This window comes from Anneissia japonica, unplaced genomic scaffold (assembly GCF_011630105.1).
Source record: "Anneissia japonica isolate Jap-2015-1 unplaced genomic scaffold, ASM1163010v1 scaffold2236_len207018_cov178, whole genome shotgun sequence".
NCBI lineage: Eukaryota > Metazoa > Echinodermata > Crinoidea > Comatulida > Comatulidae > Anneissia > Anneissia japonica.
Genome location: NW_022746879.1, coordinates 188,883 through 203,646, shown reverse-complemented (window position 1 = coordinate 203,646; position 14,764 = coordinate 188,883). Strand labels below are relative to the sequence as shown.

The following is a 14,764-nucleotide window of genomic DNA, read 5'->3' as shown; positions in this document are numbered from 1 at the left end:
GAACGTAATTAATTCACTGAAAAAAAAATATCTGTTGTTTCAAGGGCTTAATTCAATGTGAAAAGTAATATATACGCTAGTCGGATAACTTACAATAAAACGGTACGTGAATTTATGTTTTATTATTATTATTATTGTTGTTGTTTTTGTTATTATTGTGATGAGATGAAAAAAAATAGGTCAATGAAGGCGATATGGTTGCTAAATGAACAGACATGTAAAAATATTTTTAAAATTCCCTGACGGAATGTACTAATCTTCCCCGACGGGGGGTTAGGCTTCCCCGACGAAGGGGCTATAGCTCCCTCAGTCCCCCTCCCCACCCTGGTGCCACCACTGGGAGAGCCACTTGATAGTGGCAATCCTTAGGTAATGTACATCTTGTTTGAATTTCTAAGTTTTCTCTTGTGGAGAGAGCCTAAGTTGATAAAATTAAATGGGCGATAACAGAATATTGCATCACACCATCATCATCAACACTATTATTAATAGGTAGATTTCGCCATACGACATTAACCTTAACAGACGACGTCATAATTAATTTATTCATCTTGCTTTGCGGCGAACGTTAATTTCAGAATTTTACGTGCTCGACTGGTATTTTGATTTGTTACAAAAGGGGCGGAGCTATCACGATGCATGGGTACTAAAGTTAAAGTTAATGTCGTGCGGTGAAAACTACTCATTATCATTATCAACATTAGTATTATCATTATTATTATCATGTTGCTGACGTATTGCATATTGAATTGACATAACACAATTACAAGTCTAAAAATGGTTATAAATATATTCAAAACAAATCGATGAAGTTAAAAGTAGCACAATATAATAGAATGCAGAAGTATAACATCAGTACACATGGTAGACCAGCTGCTTTTCTCAACTTTTTAGCTGATGACTAAAACAAATGTTCAAGCAATTTGCCGCGACCCATTTCTTGGGACATTAAAAACAGACACTCAAAAATTGAAGTACAATTTTCAAAAATTGTTCTTAGAAAGCACTCTCTTTACTTCAGTAAATTTTAGCAGCATGATATAAAATTCAATTTTTTAAAAATCCAGAAGAGTCATCTTCTAATAATTTAGGCAACCGAATTGGGTCATGACCCATAGTTTGAGAACCGCTGCTGTAGACAGCAAAAAATACAAAAAAAAATACTGGTCATGTACTTCATTTGAATGAGTGATCTTGTACTTTAGAAACATAGGCATATGAGAATACTAGGTTGCCTATTTTGACTTAAAAGAAAAAAAAGATTATCACAAAATTATGTTAACAGATACTGTAGGAACTGTGGTTGTGGTTTGATATTGAACAGCGCCTGCATGTGGAGTCATTTAAGGAAATTGTTGAAGGAGGCCACTAAGTACAAAAATGTACACAAATCAAAATTCAAGACTTTTAGAATTTCAGAAAAAAAAAACCAGATCATATGATGATATCAATGATCATGATCATATAAAAACTAAAATGATTTAATTTGGCCAAATGTCACCACAATCAAGATCCCTTTCAATTTCATGTTCCATATATTGCACACTTGTGAAAAAATAAGAAGTAGGCTCAAGAAGAAAAAGTAACACTGCTAAAAAAAAAAAAAAAAAAAGATTACAAAGGCAATAATCAAATAATACATTGTAAAAACCAAAATGAAGTGGAAAGAAAAAATAGCACACACCAGCAGGATTCCAGAAAAAAAATCATGATGGTTTCATTAAAAAAACAGATTGCCAGATCACGACCAAAAATCCTGAATTTCTGTCTCAACGACAAACAGATAGTACTTATTATTAACTGTGTACAGCATTCACATAAACAAGGTCATACCTGCACAAATATTATGGTTATACATGTTATACTATATTTGTAAATGTTAAAAAGGTAATAAAATAAGCATAACTATGGTTTCATTTATAAAAAGGTTGTTTTCATTTATAAAAAGGTTGTTTGATCACAACCTAAATTTCCTGAATTTCTGTCTAAAGTTAAAAGTTATTTATTAACTAATGTGTACAGTATTCGCATAAACAAAGGTCATACCTGCACCTAATATAATATGGTTCATAAAAAACTTTGCCAGATCACGATCTAAAATCCTGAATTTCTGTCTCAACAACAAACAGATAGTACTTATTATTAACTGTGTACAGCATTCAAATAAACAAGGTCATACCTGAACAAATATTATGGTTATACATGTTATACTATATTTGTAAATGTTAAAAAGGTAATAAAATCAGCATAAATAAGATAAATGCTTTGGCAAGCTAGGTTAGTAACAGAAGCGGGCATAAAAATACCAAATGAAAGGCTTAAATAGAAAAAATGAGGAGGGGGAGGGAGAAGCAGAGGTAGAATTTAAGAGAAGTCCTGACCAAGTCGATTAAAAAGCATTGAGCTACTGGAGGTCAAAGGTCAACCATGCTCAATTTATGAGTCTAGAGTAAGGATTATTCTTTTCTCGTTTGTTTATTTGGGAAAAATTGTATAAATAGCACCTAGACATCTGTGATTTTTGCTGAAGTATGAAAATTGTGTTTATATTATCATTTATTATTATTTATATCAAGTCTTAATAATATTAATCATAAAATTAATCTACGGAATACAATATCGACACCTAGAAACTAACCCTGCTATGTTAGCATATAACTTCATACATTTTAACTACATTATTTTAAAATATCTTCAGTTTTATATGGAAACTGATGAATACAGAAGATAAATCAGACTTGAGGAACTTCTTTTGTTTCATGTTCCGTATAGACAAGCAGCGGCTGCTGAGGTTGAACCATAACCTGCTGTTGCATCATGGGATTTCCGTGGACACCAACCTGACCTTGGTTGACAACTTGACCTGTGATGGATAGCAAATATTCTTAAAATAAAAAACTAGTAAAATACTGAAAATTTATTAAATGTTGCATGGTGACATGCATACAGGACGGTGGATATAAGGCAATTTTAATATTAATGAAGACATAAAAACAAACATACCAGGTTGAACAACATAGGATGCATACTGTTGCTGGCCCACAACCTGTAATGCAAGAGAAAAGGTGTACAAATTTTAGATATTAATACAATTATGACTAAAAATCTAAATTTTTGTCTCATAAACAATGGCAGACCTGTATCGCAGTAGGGAATAAAGGATGCCTCCTAGTGGAGAAATAAACTGAAAATTGCCAATAAAATCAATGACTTCTTTGGTTCGGTCAATGAAGATTTATTTATATATTTATGTCATTTGTGTGACTGTGTTATACAGGTATTGGATAAATTTATGTTAGTGAAAGTTTGTTAAATATGCCTTTGCTGTGTCCTTTTAAAAATTTAATATCATTTATATCAAGGACATTTATGTTCAAGTATGGCAGCACATATGTCAGATAACCCCCTCAAACACAAGTAATAAAAACAGCCAGAATGCTCAAGCCATGGGGCTACCATTGGATATGAAATTAATAATTTATGTGATATGAGAAATTTAAATGAGAGTAAATTATAAATTCTTTTATCCTCTGCTTTGACAATTTATTTCGTATAAAAAATTATCTCCAAGCTTTGTACAGTTTGCATTCACTATGTGTTCATTAGTGCGCTGTACAGTATCACTCTTTTTTACTATTCTTAAGCCCTGTCAAGACTATCAAATTTTATTTTACAAAAACATGTGACATGACTAAATATGGTCATCATGACATCACATAATGACCATATATAGGCACATCATGACCATATATAGGCACATCATGACCATATATGGGCACATTATGAAAATTATGTGTTTCCAACCTGCCACTACGTTGTCGGTGAGTGGTAATATCCTTCCTTGCTTTGTGTAAAGTGTAACTACTGTATATGTAAAGGATTGTTTCATGAACTGTATTTAAAATGTGTGGTCTTGTGGTACCACACAGTAAAATTAGGAATTTCCCTCCTTTGTGTTCTATTCTACTCTATGCTGGTGTTCGTCATCGCCTGTTCAGCATCTGGACGAGTGTGTGCTTCGGTTGATGGGGCATCCACAAGTGCTCATTTTAGTGTTTCATATATATATATATATATATACATATTATATATTAAAGTAAATGAATGTTAAAACTTAAAGAATGTAAAACTTCGAACCACTGCCCTCCAGCCGTCAACTCGTAGGTGTTCTCTAGGGTAGTGGGCTGGTCACTTCTGGTTTCCACCGAGGGCTAATCCCTCGGCTCTGCCACCGTTAACTGAACATACTGACCTTGATAAAAACATATAATTATAAAGACTGTCTTAATAAAATGTATAACTCACATTTGGTGTTTGTTGTTCACAGCAACAATTTATCCCACAACACATGAATGCAGATGAAACAATGGCTGTGACAAGTTCAGCCACTCCAATTAGGACACTCAGAATGTTGACAACGTACCATCCATCACGCTAATAATAAACAATAATAATATGTTTTAAACAATTTTTTTCTGACATGATCAATTGTCATACTGTACTACTGAAATCAAAATATTGTGATGGAATCAGAAGCAATATATTCATCACAATGTAGACTCCATTCTTTTATCAATAACAACAGTATATTTATTTTTATATAGCGCAGAATGCTAGAAACCTCTATGAGCTTTACATTAAAAGCAAAAGCTGGATCAGAATTAAAAGAAAAGATGATAGAAAATGAGCAAAATCTTATTGCAATCAAAATAATCAGATATTTATCAAAAAAATAACAGGTTAATTTTATGATTCTTTTTTTTTCCTTCTTTTTCAATTATAATTGTTTAATTTAAAAATTTCAACCAAGTTTTTATCTCAATTACCTTCTCATTCCATTTTCTTTATTCATTCCCATTTTATTTTAGATTTCTTAACTATTCAACTATTTCATTGTTTACATTTTGTTGATGTGTTTGGCTTTTCTTTCCTTCCAATAACACTTGGCCTGTATATCCCAAACCCAAGTCCCTTCTTATCTTTTCATATGTTCCCTTAAAAATTTGTTGGAGTGGGAAAGTGAATTTTTTTATTTAACGCCAATGGCCACACTCAAACATACATTTGCAGTGAGCTTCCAAAAACTTCCATGCACTGCTTTTATACTGCTTTATCCTCAGTTTTAATATTACTTTTTAAAGATGATTATTGTTCTGTAAAAGACAAGGTATTTTCTAGTCAAAGATGGTTTGCAGGCCGCACACATAGGATTTTTAATTCATTTTCGCAGGCTGCAAAATAATCACTGTCAGGCTGAACTTTGCTCACCTGCCTTACTATTTCCTTCCTTTTTCATTCAAATGTTTCCTTATCTTTTCTTTCCTTTTCCTTTCTTATGTTTATTACCATTCAATATTTTTTTCTTGCTTCTCTTCCTCTCTACCTTTACAGTTCTCATCTCTTTTTTTATCCTACCATTCCTTCTTTCATCCATTCCTCTTTTCTTACTCTTTATCCTTCCATGCCATTCCTTTTATGCCTTCCCTTTCTCAATACCTTACTTTCCTTCCTCTTACACCTTCTATTATTACATTATCTTTTACACCTTTAAAAAATCAAAATATTGGTAAACATTCCAAAAAATGGAGAAACATAGTCCTTCAAATTACCTCAAAATAATAATCATCAAAATAAAGACCAACTTCTGTAGAAAAACTACCAACAATGATATGGGCACAGGCCGTCACAGCTGCAAGTATTGACATCACCAAACAACCTATAATCTGTAACAGAGGATTATTAACCATTGGTATAAATACAGGCAGCTCTTGGTAATTGCAAGATATGAGAAAATGATGAATGATGATACAGCAGTAACAACGTTCAGATTCAGATTCAATGTTATTTGTCCAATATGGAAATAGCACAGTAGATTAAGTACATTTTCTTGTCATTCACATTTTATATAAAACATTTGTTCCATAAAGACAAATTATACATTAAAATGGCTAGTGAAATACTTAAAACAAAAACAACTTCAAACAGACAATAACAAGATACAGTTGAAGCATTCATAATACAACAAGATAGTAAGTAATAAAATATTAAAATGTTGAATAAATAAGATTTCAGTTAAAATTTTAAAATTACTAAAAGAATAAGAGATTCCAGTTAAAAAAATTAAAATGATTAAATTTCAGATTAAAACAATAAGGCCAATTAAAATACTGGACAGCAGCTGTATACATATAACAACATCAAAAATGTCCAATACAATCTAATCGAATATGGTATGAATTCTTGTATTCGTCTGTCCCACATTTAAATGACCTACATACATATTACAGTATTTCCTTTAGAGCGCATCTTTTGACAGTAGAGGGATTTAGATTTGTGCAACAACACAGAGCTGATGCATGACCGTCCTACCAAGCATCCAACATTCTCTGCATACATAGATTTGGACAAATTGCATCCTAGAATCCACACAACGAGGAACACTTAACATTCTCGTATGCGCAGATGATTTTAGCGACATCATTACGTTCTACCATCGTCGTGCAATCGAAAGCTTTCTACTAAAAATTTAACGGATGATTTAAATCCTTTTGAATATTTTTGGTCTTTGCGTTAATACAATTGTTACTTTAAGTGAGTAATTAATTTTTGTAATTTACCAGATTTGTTTAGAATACACTGGATGACAGTTTTATAGTTTTCTACCCTACACCACCAAACAACACAACAGAAAGCAAGTACTGCTGAGAAAAACAGGTTGACTTGTCTACACTAAATTTATTCAATTTTCTATTAGGAAGAACAGGCACATGTTTCCTTTACAAAAGTATTTTTACACTGCTCAACCTAATTTAATTCACTATCAATAAATATTTTAAATTTTTAGCACCTTCCATCATAGACTCATTTATGTTAAGCAGTCCAAGTGGTAAAGATTTCTTTCCTATAATCTAGAATTATCGCTTTTGCTTTCTTTTCATTCAAAATTAAACTATTTTCTTTGCACCTAACAGGGAAAGCCTTGACTTCTTCACGATAAAAATCAAGATAACGTGATATTCCAAGCCTTTGTGTTGGCAAGTAAGTCTTGAAAATTAAAGACTGGCTTTTTATTTTTAAAAAAATATAGTTTTTCTACCAGAATGCTTGGGTCACTTTCAATAATAATCAATAATAATAGATACTTTAAACAGGCCTTTTGCCGGCTCAAGATGTGTAACTTACAGCACATGAATTTCTCCCATCACTCTGTCCTGCAACCACTCCTAGAATTCCAGCCACAAGGTAGAACTGCAGAAAAATATTAATTTTTATAATTCATGAATATTTCATTTAAATTTTCATTAATTTGGGTGTTTTTGGGACCTGAAAAAGTAACGTTATTATGTCCTGTACATCTGCAGGCCTATAAATAACATTCTTCATATCTGTCTCTTATACACATCTAGATGTGTATAAGAGACAGCGTTCTACCATCGTCGTGCAATCGAAAGCTTCCTACTAACAATTTAACGGATGATTTAAATCCTTTTGAATATTTTTGGTCTTTGCGTTAATACAATTGTTACTTTAAGTCAGTAATTAATTTTTGTAATTTACCAGATTTGTTTAGAATACACTGGATGACAGTTTTATTTTCTACCCTACTTGGATTGGATTGGATTTATTCGGTGTTAACACCAAGGATAGCCCACGAAAGTCTAGAAGAAGACTTATTTCCAGTGGGGTCCTTCTGGTGGTGATTGGGCAGTACACCGGGAGACAATCCCCTACTCTTTTCCGAAGAGTGTACTGCGTTCTTTAACGTGCACATGGGCCATAATGCACACGGGACCAATGGCTTAAACATCTCATCCGAAATACGGTGCGCTATTGTAACTTGTATTTCAGCCCTCTAGCTGAAACACAAGGAGAGGCAGCGATGGGAATTGAACCGGGGACCTAGAGATCTCCACGGTTCAGCGCACACACAGCGGCTACCACCAGATTAGCCGACTGAGCTAGCTGCTCTCTACACCACCAACACAGCAGAAAGCAATGACACTTTCAAGTACTGCTGAGAAAAACAGGTTGACTTGTCTACATTAAATTTATTCAATTTTCTATTAGGAAGAACAGACACATGTTTCCTTTACAAAAGTATTTTTACACTGCTCAACCTAATTTAATTCACTATCAACAGTGGCACCTAAATATTTTTAATTTTTAGCACCTTCCGTCATAGACTCATTTATGTTAAGCAGTCCAAGTGGTAAAGATTTCTTTCCTATAATCTAGAATTATCGCTTTTGCTTTCTTTTCATTCAAAATTAAACTATTTTCTTTGCACCTAACAGGGAAAGCCTTGACTTCTTCACGATAAAAATCAAGATAACGTGATATTCCAAGCCTTTGTGTTGGCAAGTAAGTCTTGAAAATTAAAGACTGGCTTTTTATTTTTAAAAAAATATAGTTTTTCTACCAGAATGCTTGGGTCACTTTCAATAATAATCAATAATAATAGATACTTTAAACAGGCCTTTTGCCGGCTCAAGATGTGTAACTTACAGCACATGAATTTCTCCCATCACTCTGTCCTGCAACCACTCCTAGAATTCCAGCCACAAGGTAGAACTGCAGAAAAATATTAATTTTTAATGACACACATTGGAATTGTTGACACTTTGTTTTGCTATTTACCAGTGTGCACAGCTAATTACCTCAGTAAAGGAGGTTATCTATTCACCACCCATGGACTGTCTGCCTAGACCTTATAGCAAGATTACATAAAAACTAAGGAATGGATCATCATAAAATTTAGTGGAATGGTACATGATAATGTTAGAAAGAGATGATTACATTTGGGGGGGGGGGAATCAAAGGACAAGGCCAAGGTCATGGAAATTAAATTTTGTACCCTTGATCATAGTGGAACTTCCCATCATACACAGCCTGCATATTGTTCAGTATTCAGGCACTGCACGGAGGTATGCATTCTGTGGAATGAATATGCATACATGTATAGCTACAAATGCTCCTTTTACCCTGACAGTAAAAGCACAGTCTCCCCATGGTGTGAATTGATACGTAAAGTCTGAAACAATTTACAGTACGACAGCAGTGATGACACAGGCCCGTAGGCAGGATTTTGGATGGGGAAGTGCGTTTTGCAACCAAAGTGGACCTTACGATGGGCGACTGCCTAGGGATCTCCGCGAGGGTGGGGCGAATCTTCTGGAAGCTCCGACAAATTACCATTTTGAGGGCCTTTTTTAATGGATTTCTAAAATCCATAATTTGTAATATGTATTGTCTAGGGACCTACAGTAAAGAATGAGAAATAGAGGGTGGGAGTGAAGGGAGGAACTTGCACAGACAGATGGACAATACCACCTCAGCCCCACCATGGTTGGGGCTAAGGTAAGAAAATTTATGATTATGGCACCTCAAAATGGCCGGCAATGGCACTCTCAGACAAACTTTAATTATGATTTTTCTTTTTTCTCCATTTCTTTTATAATTTTAGGGGGCTCTTCCCCTTGAATCCACCACTGCGGAATTGTAATTTTTCATGTTCTAATACATCTGTAGGCCTACAGATGACATGGATCAATCTGCAATCACTGGAGCTGACAGTTTCCAACAGATTTCATAGCACATTATTAAAAATCAACAGGTAGAAGAGCGGGCAAAAACATGTAATGCATACTATACCATTTCTCTATAATTAGGAATGATATTAGTGAAGTAATAGGTTTTAAAAAGTGGACTTTTTGAAATTTGGTGGTCCAGGGGCAGAGGCCTAGAGGGGGTTTGTGAGAAAAGTGACAAAGTAGCATTTTGAGATTTCTCAAACACATAATTCATGAATATTTCATTCAAATTTTCATTAATTTGGGTGTTTTTGGGACCTGAAAAAGTAACGTTATTATGTCCCGTACATCTGCAGGCCTATAGATAACATTCTTCATATTATATAGATCAATCTGCAATCAACGGAGACGATAAATTTCTAACAAATTTCATACCACATTATTAAAAATCAACGGTTAGATAAGCTAGCAAATATATAATGCAATGCATGCTATAGCATTTTATGATAATTAGGAACGATTTTGTGAAATCACAGGTTTTAAAAAGTGGACCTTTTGGAATTTGGGAGGGTGCGTCCACACCCTCTGCACCCCACCTGCCTACGGGCCTGTGACAACACAAATGAATTTTACAATCATCATGGAAATTATAATGGTATTTGGTGTAAATTTCCTGATAAGTGAAATACTAATTTAATATGCAAATGAGCAATTAGCTTATTCACATACGTACCAAAAATAATATGGCTCTGTCTCCTTATTATCTTCTTGCATTCTGTCAAGTTTGAAACCAATTGGATTTTAATACCAAATTTTAGTTATTTGGTAACTGAAGTAAATTTCCTGATTATTAGTGAAATATTAATTATGCAAAAAAGCTATTAGTATATTCACACATGTACCAAAAACAATTTAAGCTCTGTCTTCTGATTATCATCTTGCATTTTGTGAAGTTTGAAACCAATCAGACTTGCCAAAATTTAGTATCGTAGTAACTAGCATAAATTTCCTGATTAGTGAAATATCAATTATGCAAATTAGCAATGAGCATATCCACGCACGTACCAAAAACAATGAACTCTATCTTCTTATTACCATCTTGCATTCTGTCAAGTTTGAAACCAATTGGACTTACCACACTTTAGTTATCATGACAGCGAACTAGTTACTACCAAAAATTTAAAACTAGTTACTACCAAAAATTTAATTAGAAGAATGAATGTGGAATATATGATGTAAATGTGAGGAAAGGAACAACAAATTAAGTATTTTCAAATATTGTATTTACCCCAAGTGCAGCCCAGATTGGAAAAGCAATAATCACTAAATAATATCTAGAAAAAATACAAGCCACACCAAAAGCAAGGGATAGCACTGCCAGACCTATCTGCATATAGCCGGTTATTAGCGCCGCTTTCTTGTTCCAGGATGATGGAGGGTGTACTGGACCTGGCTGGTAGAGAACTGCCTGACCAGCTATTGGAGCTTGCACTTGTACGTTTGTTGTCATGGTAACTCAGTTTACTGAAAAGAAATAAAACAAGGTGCAGCATATAAAAAAATTACTTGATTTTTCAATGGGGAGTAACTGGGAAGGTGCTCAGGTGGGTGGCTTTTAACTGTATGGAAAGTTACACTAGAGCTGCTTCACCAGGGGAAACTTGCTGTTTGGACTTTCAAAAAACTTTTGACTCGCAAAGCTTATTACCGTATAAGGCGACCCTAGTGTTCTCCTGAAGCCGTTTTAGCCATCAAATTTTACCAGTAAAAATATCTGATCAACCAGTAAATTGTGTGTTGGTAGGATTTAAAAAGCACTTACCGGTATTGGCCTATGTAGCCTAGGCTGGCCTTCTTTTAATAAATGAACATCATTCCAGTCCAGGCCTAGGCAATGATTATGTATTATTGCTGTTTTTTGAAGCCATTGAACTCCACTTACAAGTGGCAATACTTTCATGTTGTGTGCTCTTATCTGGCTTATATGGACAAATTTACTAGTAAAAATGTTTCAATTGGGAGAACAGTGGACCCCCATATATGATGCCCCTAAGTAATTCAGCAGATTTTTAGACTTTTGTATTCCAGGCTGGGATTTATCAATCTCAGCTTAGCAAATGTCTTAAGTCAAAAAAGTTAAAATGTCCTTAATCAAATATTCTAAACTGATTTATCAAACCATCTTAGCAAAATCTTAATCTTTTAAGCAATTTTTAAGCTAAGCAATATTGATAAAACTTAAGCAAGAAAATAGACTTAAGACCAATTTAAGCTGATTTTTAAACTTGATAAATCCGGCCCCTGGTGTGACAACCCCCCTGAGTCATCGTCAGAATTCCTATTTTTCACTGGCATTTTATGGTCTTCGTACTGCATCCAGCTAGCTAAAAACGAAGTCGAAAGCTAGACTAATCTTCCAAAAATAATACCATTTTATGAGTTTCTAAATGTTCATAAAAATTTATTTCCCCGTATTCAAAATTGCATTCATTCATAACATTAATAGCCTCACTGCAATAGCAAATTTGTGTTACGGATGATCCGCACATAAGACGAAACATGATTTTAAAAATACAAAATTGGTATGTTGTGCATAAAGACGACCCCCCTGTTTTTCGATCGTAATTTGCTATTTTAAGCCTTGTCTTATACGCGAGTATGCAAGCCAAAGGAATTCAAGGTAAACTCCTGAACTGGATCAAAGGTTTCCTGACTGGTAAAAAAAACTCTAAGTGTGAGGAATGGTAGTTCATTGACAGGGGAGGCTACTGTGTAGGACCCCAAGGATCTGTTATAATAGTGCCACTTCTGTTTTTAGTAAACTGAGAGATTGCTATATTCCAAAATGGAATTCTCTACCACCTAAAACGGATGTGGCTAATTTCAAAGAACTACAGTTATAGACCAAATTCGTCACCAAACATTAAACAAACAACTAGGTGGCAGTTTTTTCACACAATAAAAGCCTTTAATTTTGACACTTTTTAAATTCCTCAAACTTATTTATTTGTACATTTTATCTTAAAATAACTTATCAAAAAGCCTTGGCAAACATTTCTTTAATAAACGCCACAGTCTTGACCAGCTAGATTTGAAATGGAGTAAAAGAAACAAATGGAAAACTTGAACATTTTTGCATAGCCTCCTCGCATGAACACAGGCCTAGCCCTAGACTATATAGAGAGTCATACAACTAACATTTTTCTGACTCATTGGCCATCGTAGTCAAAAGAAACATCTTATTCTACAATTCAGAAATTTAAAGTTCCTCAAATAGTTTAAGTACTTCATACAGAAATTGCAACAAAATGAATTGGTAGTTATTTAAGCTGAATATGTGCCTCAGTCTATTTAAGGTTGGTTCCCAGTTGCAGAAAACCTGCCGCAATGGAACGTACGCAACGTAACGTAAGGAAATGCTCTTCCAGCAATTTCATATCCCCCTCTTTACGGAAAGTTGAATTTGCACTTTGTACGTGACGCAACGTAACAAAATGGATACGGTTCCCACTTGCCGCCTCGTAAACGCAATGATTTTCACGGGAAGCTTTCAAAAACAGTTATGAAATTATCATTTATCGTAGGGCAACCAATGTGTTGTAGGGTAGGGGGTGGGTTGTGTTCTGGGTATCAATTTTCGCAGCCCTGGCTGGGTGTACAAATACTGTAGTGCATTAAATTTAATTGATTTTTTCTTTTTAGCTTAACAGAAAAAAATAAAATAATCATTATAAATCAACAACTATAAATAGATTTAAGCCTATGTCCGATTAATAAATATACAGTTTACACTTATTTAATTATTAATATAAACATTATCTAAATATGCCTAGGCCTCATTTTACTAGGTAATGTTTTAGTTTACTAATTTGGCACAACAAATTAAATAACAAATTGTATGACATTTTCATGTTTGTAAAACTAGGATTTAAATTTTGTTTATTGGGAGGGGGAGGTATATCTCCTCAACAGGGCACTCCTCCGGTCCCCATCTGGGCGTCACTCCTGGGTAATATATAAATAGTTTTTGAGGAACGGACTTGGGCAAGATTGCATATAAATATTAATGTTTACAGTCTTGTATAGATAGGTATATATGCCATGCAGTAGAAAAGCACTGTCACAGCGGCTCTACCGAGACAGGCTGCTGTAGGTTGCGATGTAATAGGCTATGAAAACAATAATAGTAATATAATAGCAGCAACATCATTGATAACAGCAGCCAATAATAATTATTATTTAAGAGGTGATGGCTAGGGCCTGGATGTGGCAAATCCTGTGAGCGACATGCCTTAAGCCCACTAGAAAGCCTCTTGAAATTCTTCATATTTTTAGTCTGAATGGAAATTTAAATCAAATCAACCTTTAATCTCATGATTGAATAATTCAAAATGTATACAATGATTGTTATAAAAAGTAACTTAAATTCGCTGTTTTCCACAATTTAAATGGACGTACATGTACGTTGATAATGAAAGCCACACAGACAAATAGCAACAAAGGCATGATTTACTACAAAATTTTCAAAAAAAAAATATAGGCCCTACGAGCGAGGGTCCTAATAATATAATAATAGAATTGATTACAAATACATAACAATTTGTGGTAGGGTATCTCAGGGGTGGCGCCAGAGGGGGGCTGGGGGGCTATAGCACCCCCGTCGGGGAAGCTTAGCCCCCCGTCGGGGAGGACGATATATTTTGTCGGGGAACAAACAAATAAAAAAAAATATTTACATGTAATATTTGTTTAGCCACCATATTGTTTGTTAACTTTTTATCACAACAACAACAATAACAATAATAATAATAATTCAATGAGACTAATTAAAAATAATTTGCGTTCTGTTATGACAAATGCTCATTTAGATAGCCTCATGATGGTTGGAATACATCGTGATAGGTGAAGCAACCTCGACCATGACAGCGTGGTTGACAGACTTAATGCAAAATTTCCAAAATATAGAATTTAATTTTCAAGAATGAGGATTTGAAAATAAATTAGATGGTTACATTGCATACTCTTTGTTTCTTGTTTTATTCAAAATGTTTTGGTTTTGGAAGCTGATTTCAACATTAGAAAGCATAGCCTACATGATATTATAGTAACTCGATGCCTATGAAATAAGTAATAAAAAATCGCCATAATTCATCAAATACCCGTGGCTTCCAGGGGCCTTCGCCCCCCTGGGCCCCCAGCCAAGTGAGACTCGATTCGCTCCACTAGCCCCACCC

The 14,764-nt window shown here is 34.3% G+C and overlaps 1 protein-coding gene across 3 annotated transcripts in view; it reads right to left on the bottom strand.

The window, feature by feature from the left end:
- Positions 1 to 763: 763 nt before the first annotated feature.
- Positions 764 to 14,764, bottom strand: part of LOC117120330 — a 14,586-nt gene continuing 585 nt past the window's right edge. For 2 of the 3 annotated variants that reach the window (XM_033265351.1, XM_033265352.1), the window contains exons 2-7: positions 10,819 to 11,054; positions 7,183 to 7,248; positions 5,610 to 5,723; positions 4,306 to 4,434; positions 3,004 to 3,046; positions 764 to 2,863 (exon numbers count right to left, since the gene is read on the bottom strand). In XM_033265351.1, the coding sequence (XP_033121242.1) occupies positions 2,733 to 2,863; positions 3,004 to 3,046; positions 4,306 to 4,434; positions 5,610 to 5,723; positions 7,183 to 7,248; positions 10,819 to 11,040 (705 nt within the window). In that variant the 5' untranslated portion in view covers positions 11,041 to 11,054 and the 3' untranslated portion in view covers positions 764 to 2,732. Of the gene's footprint in view, positions 2,864 to 3,003; positions 3,047 to 4,305; positions 4,435 to 5,609; positions 5,724 to 7,182; positions 7,249 to 8,505; positions 8,572 to 10,818; positions 11,055 to 14,764 lie in introns of all 3 variants that reach the window. The other variant, XM_033265354.1, reaches the window with a different exon arrangement.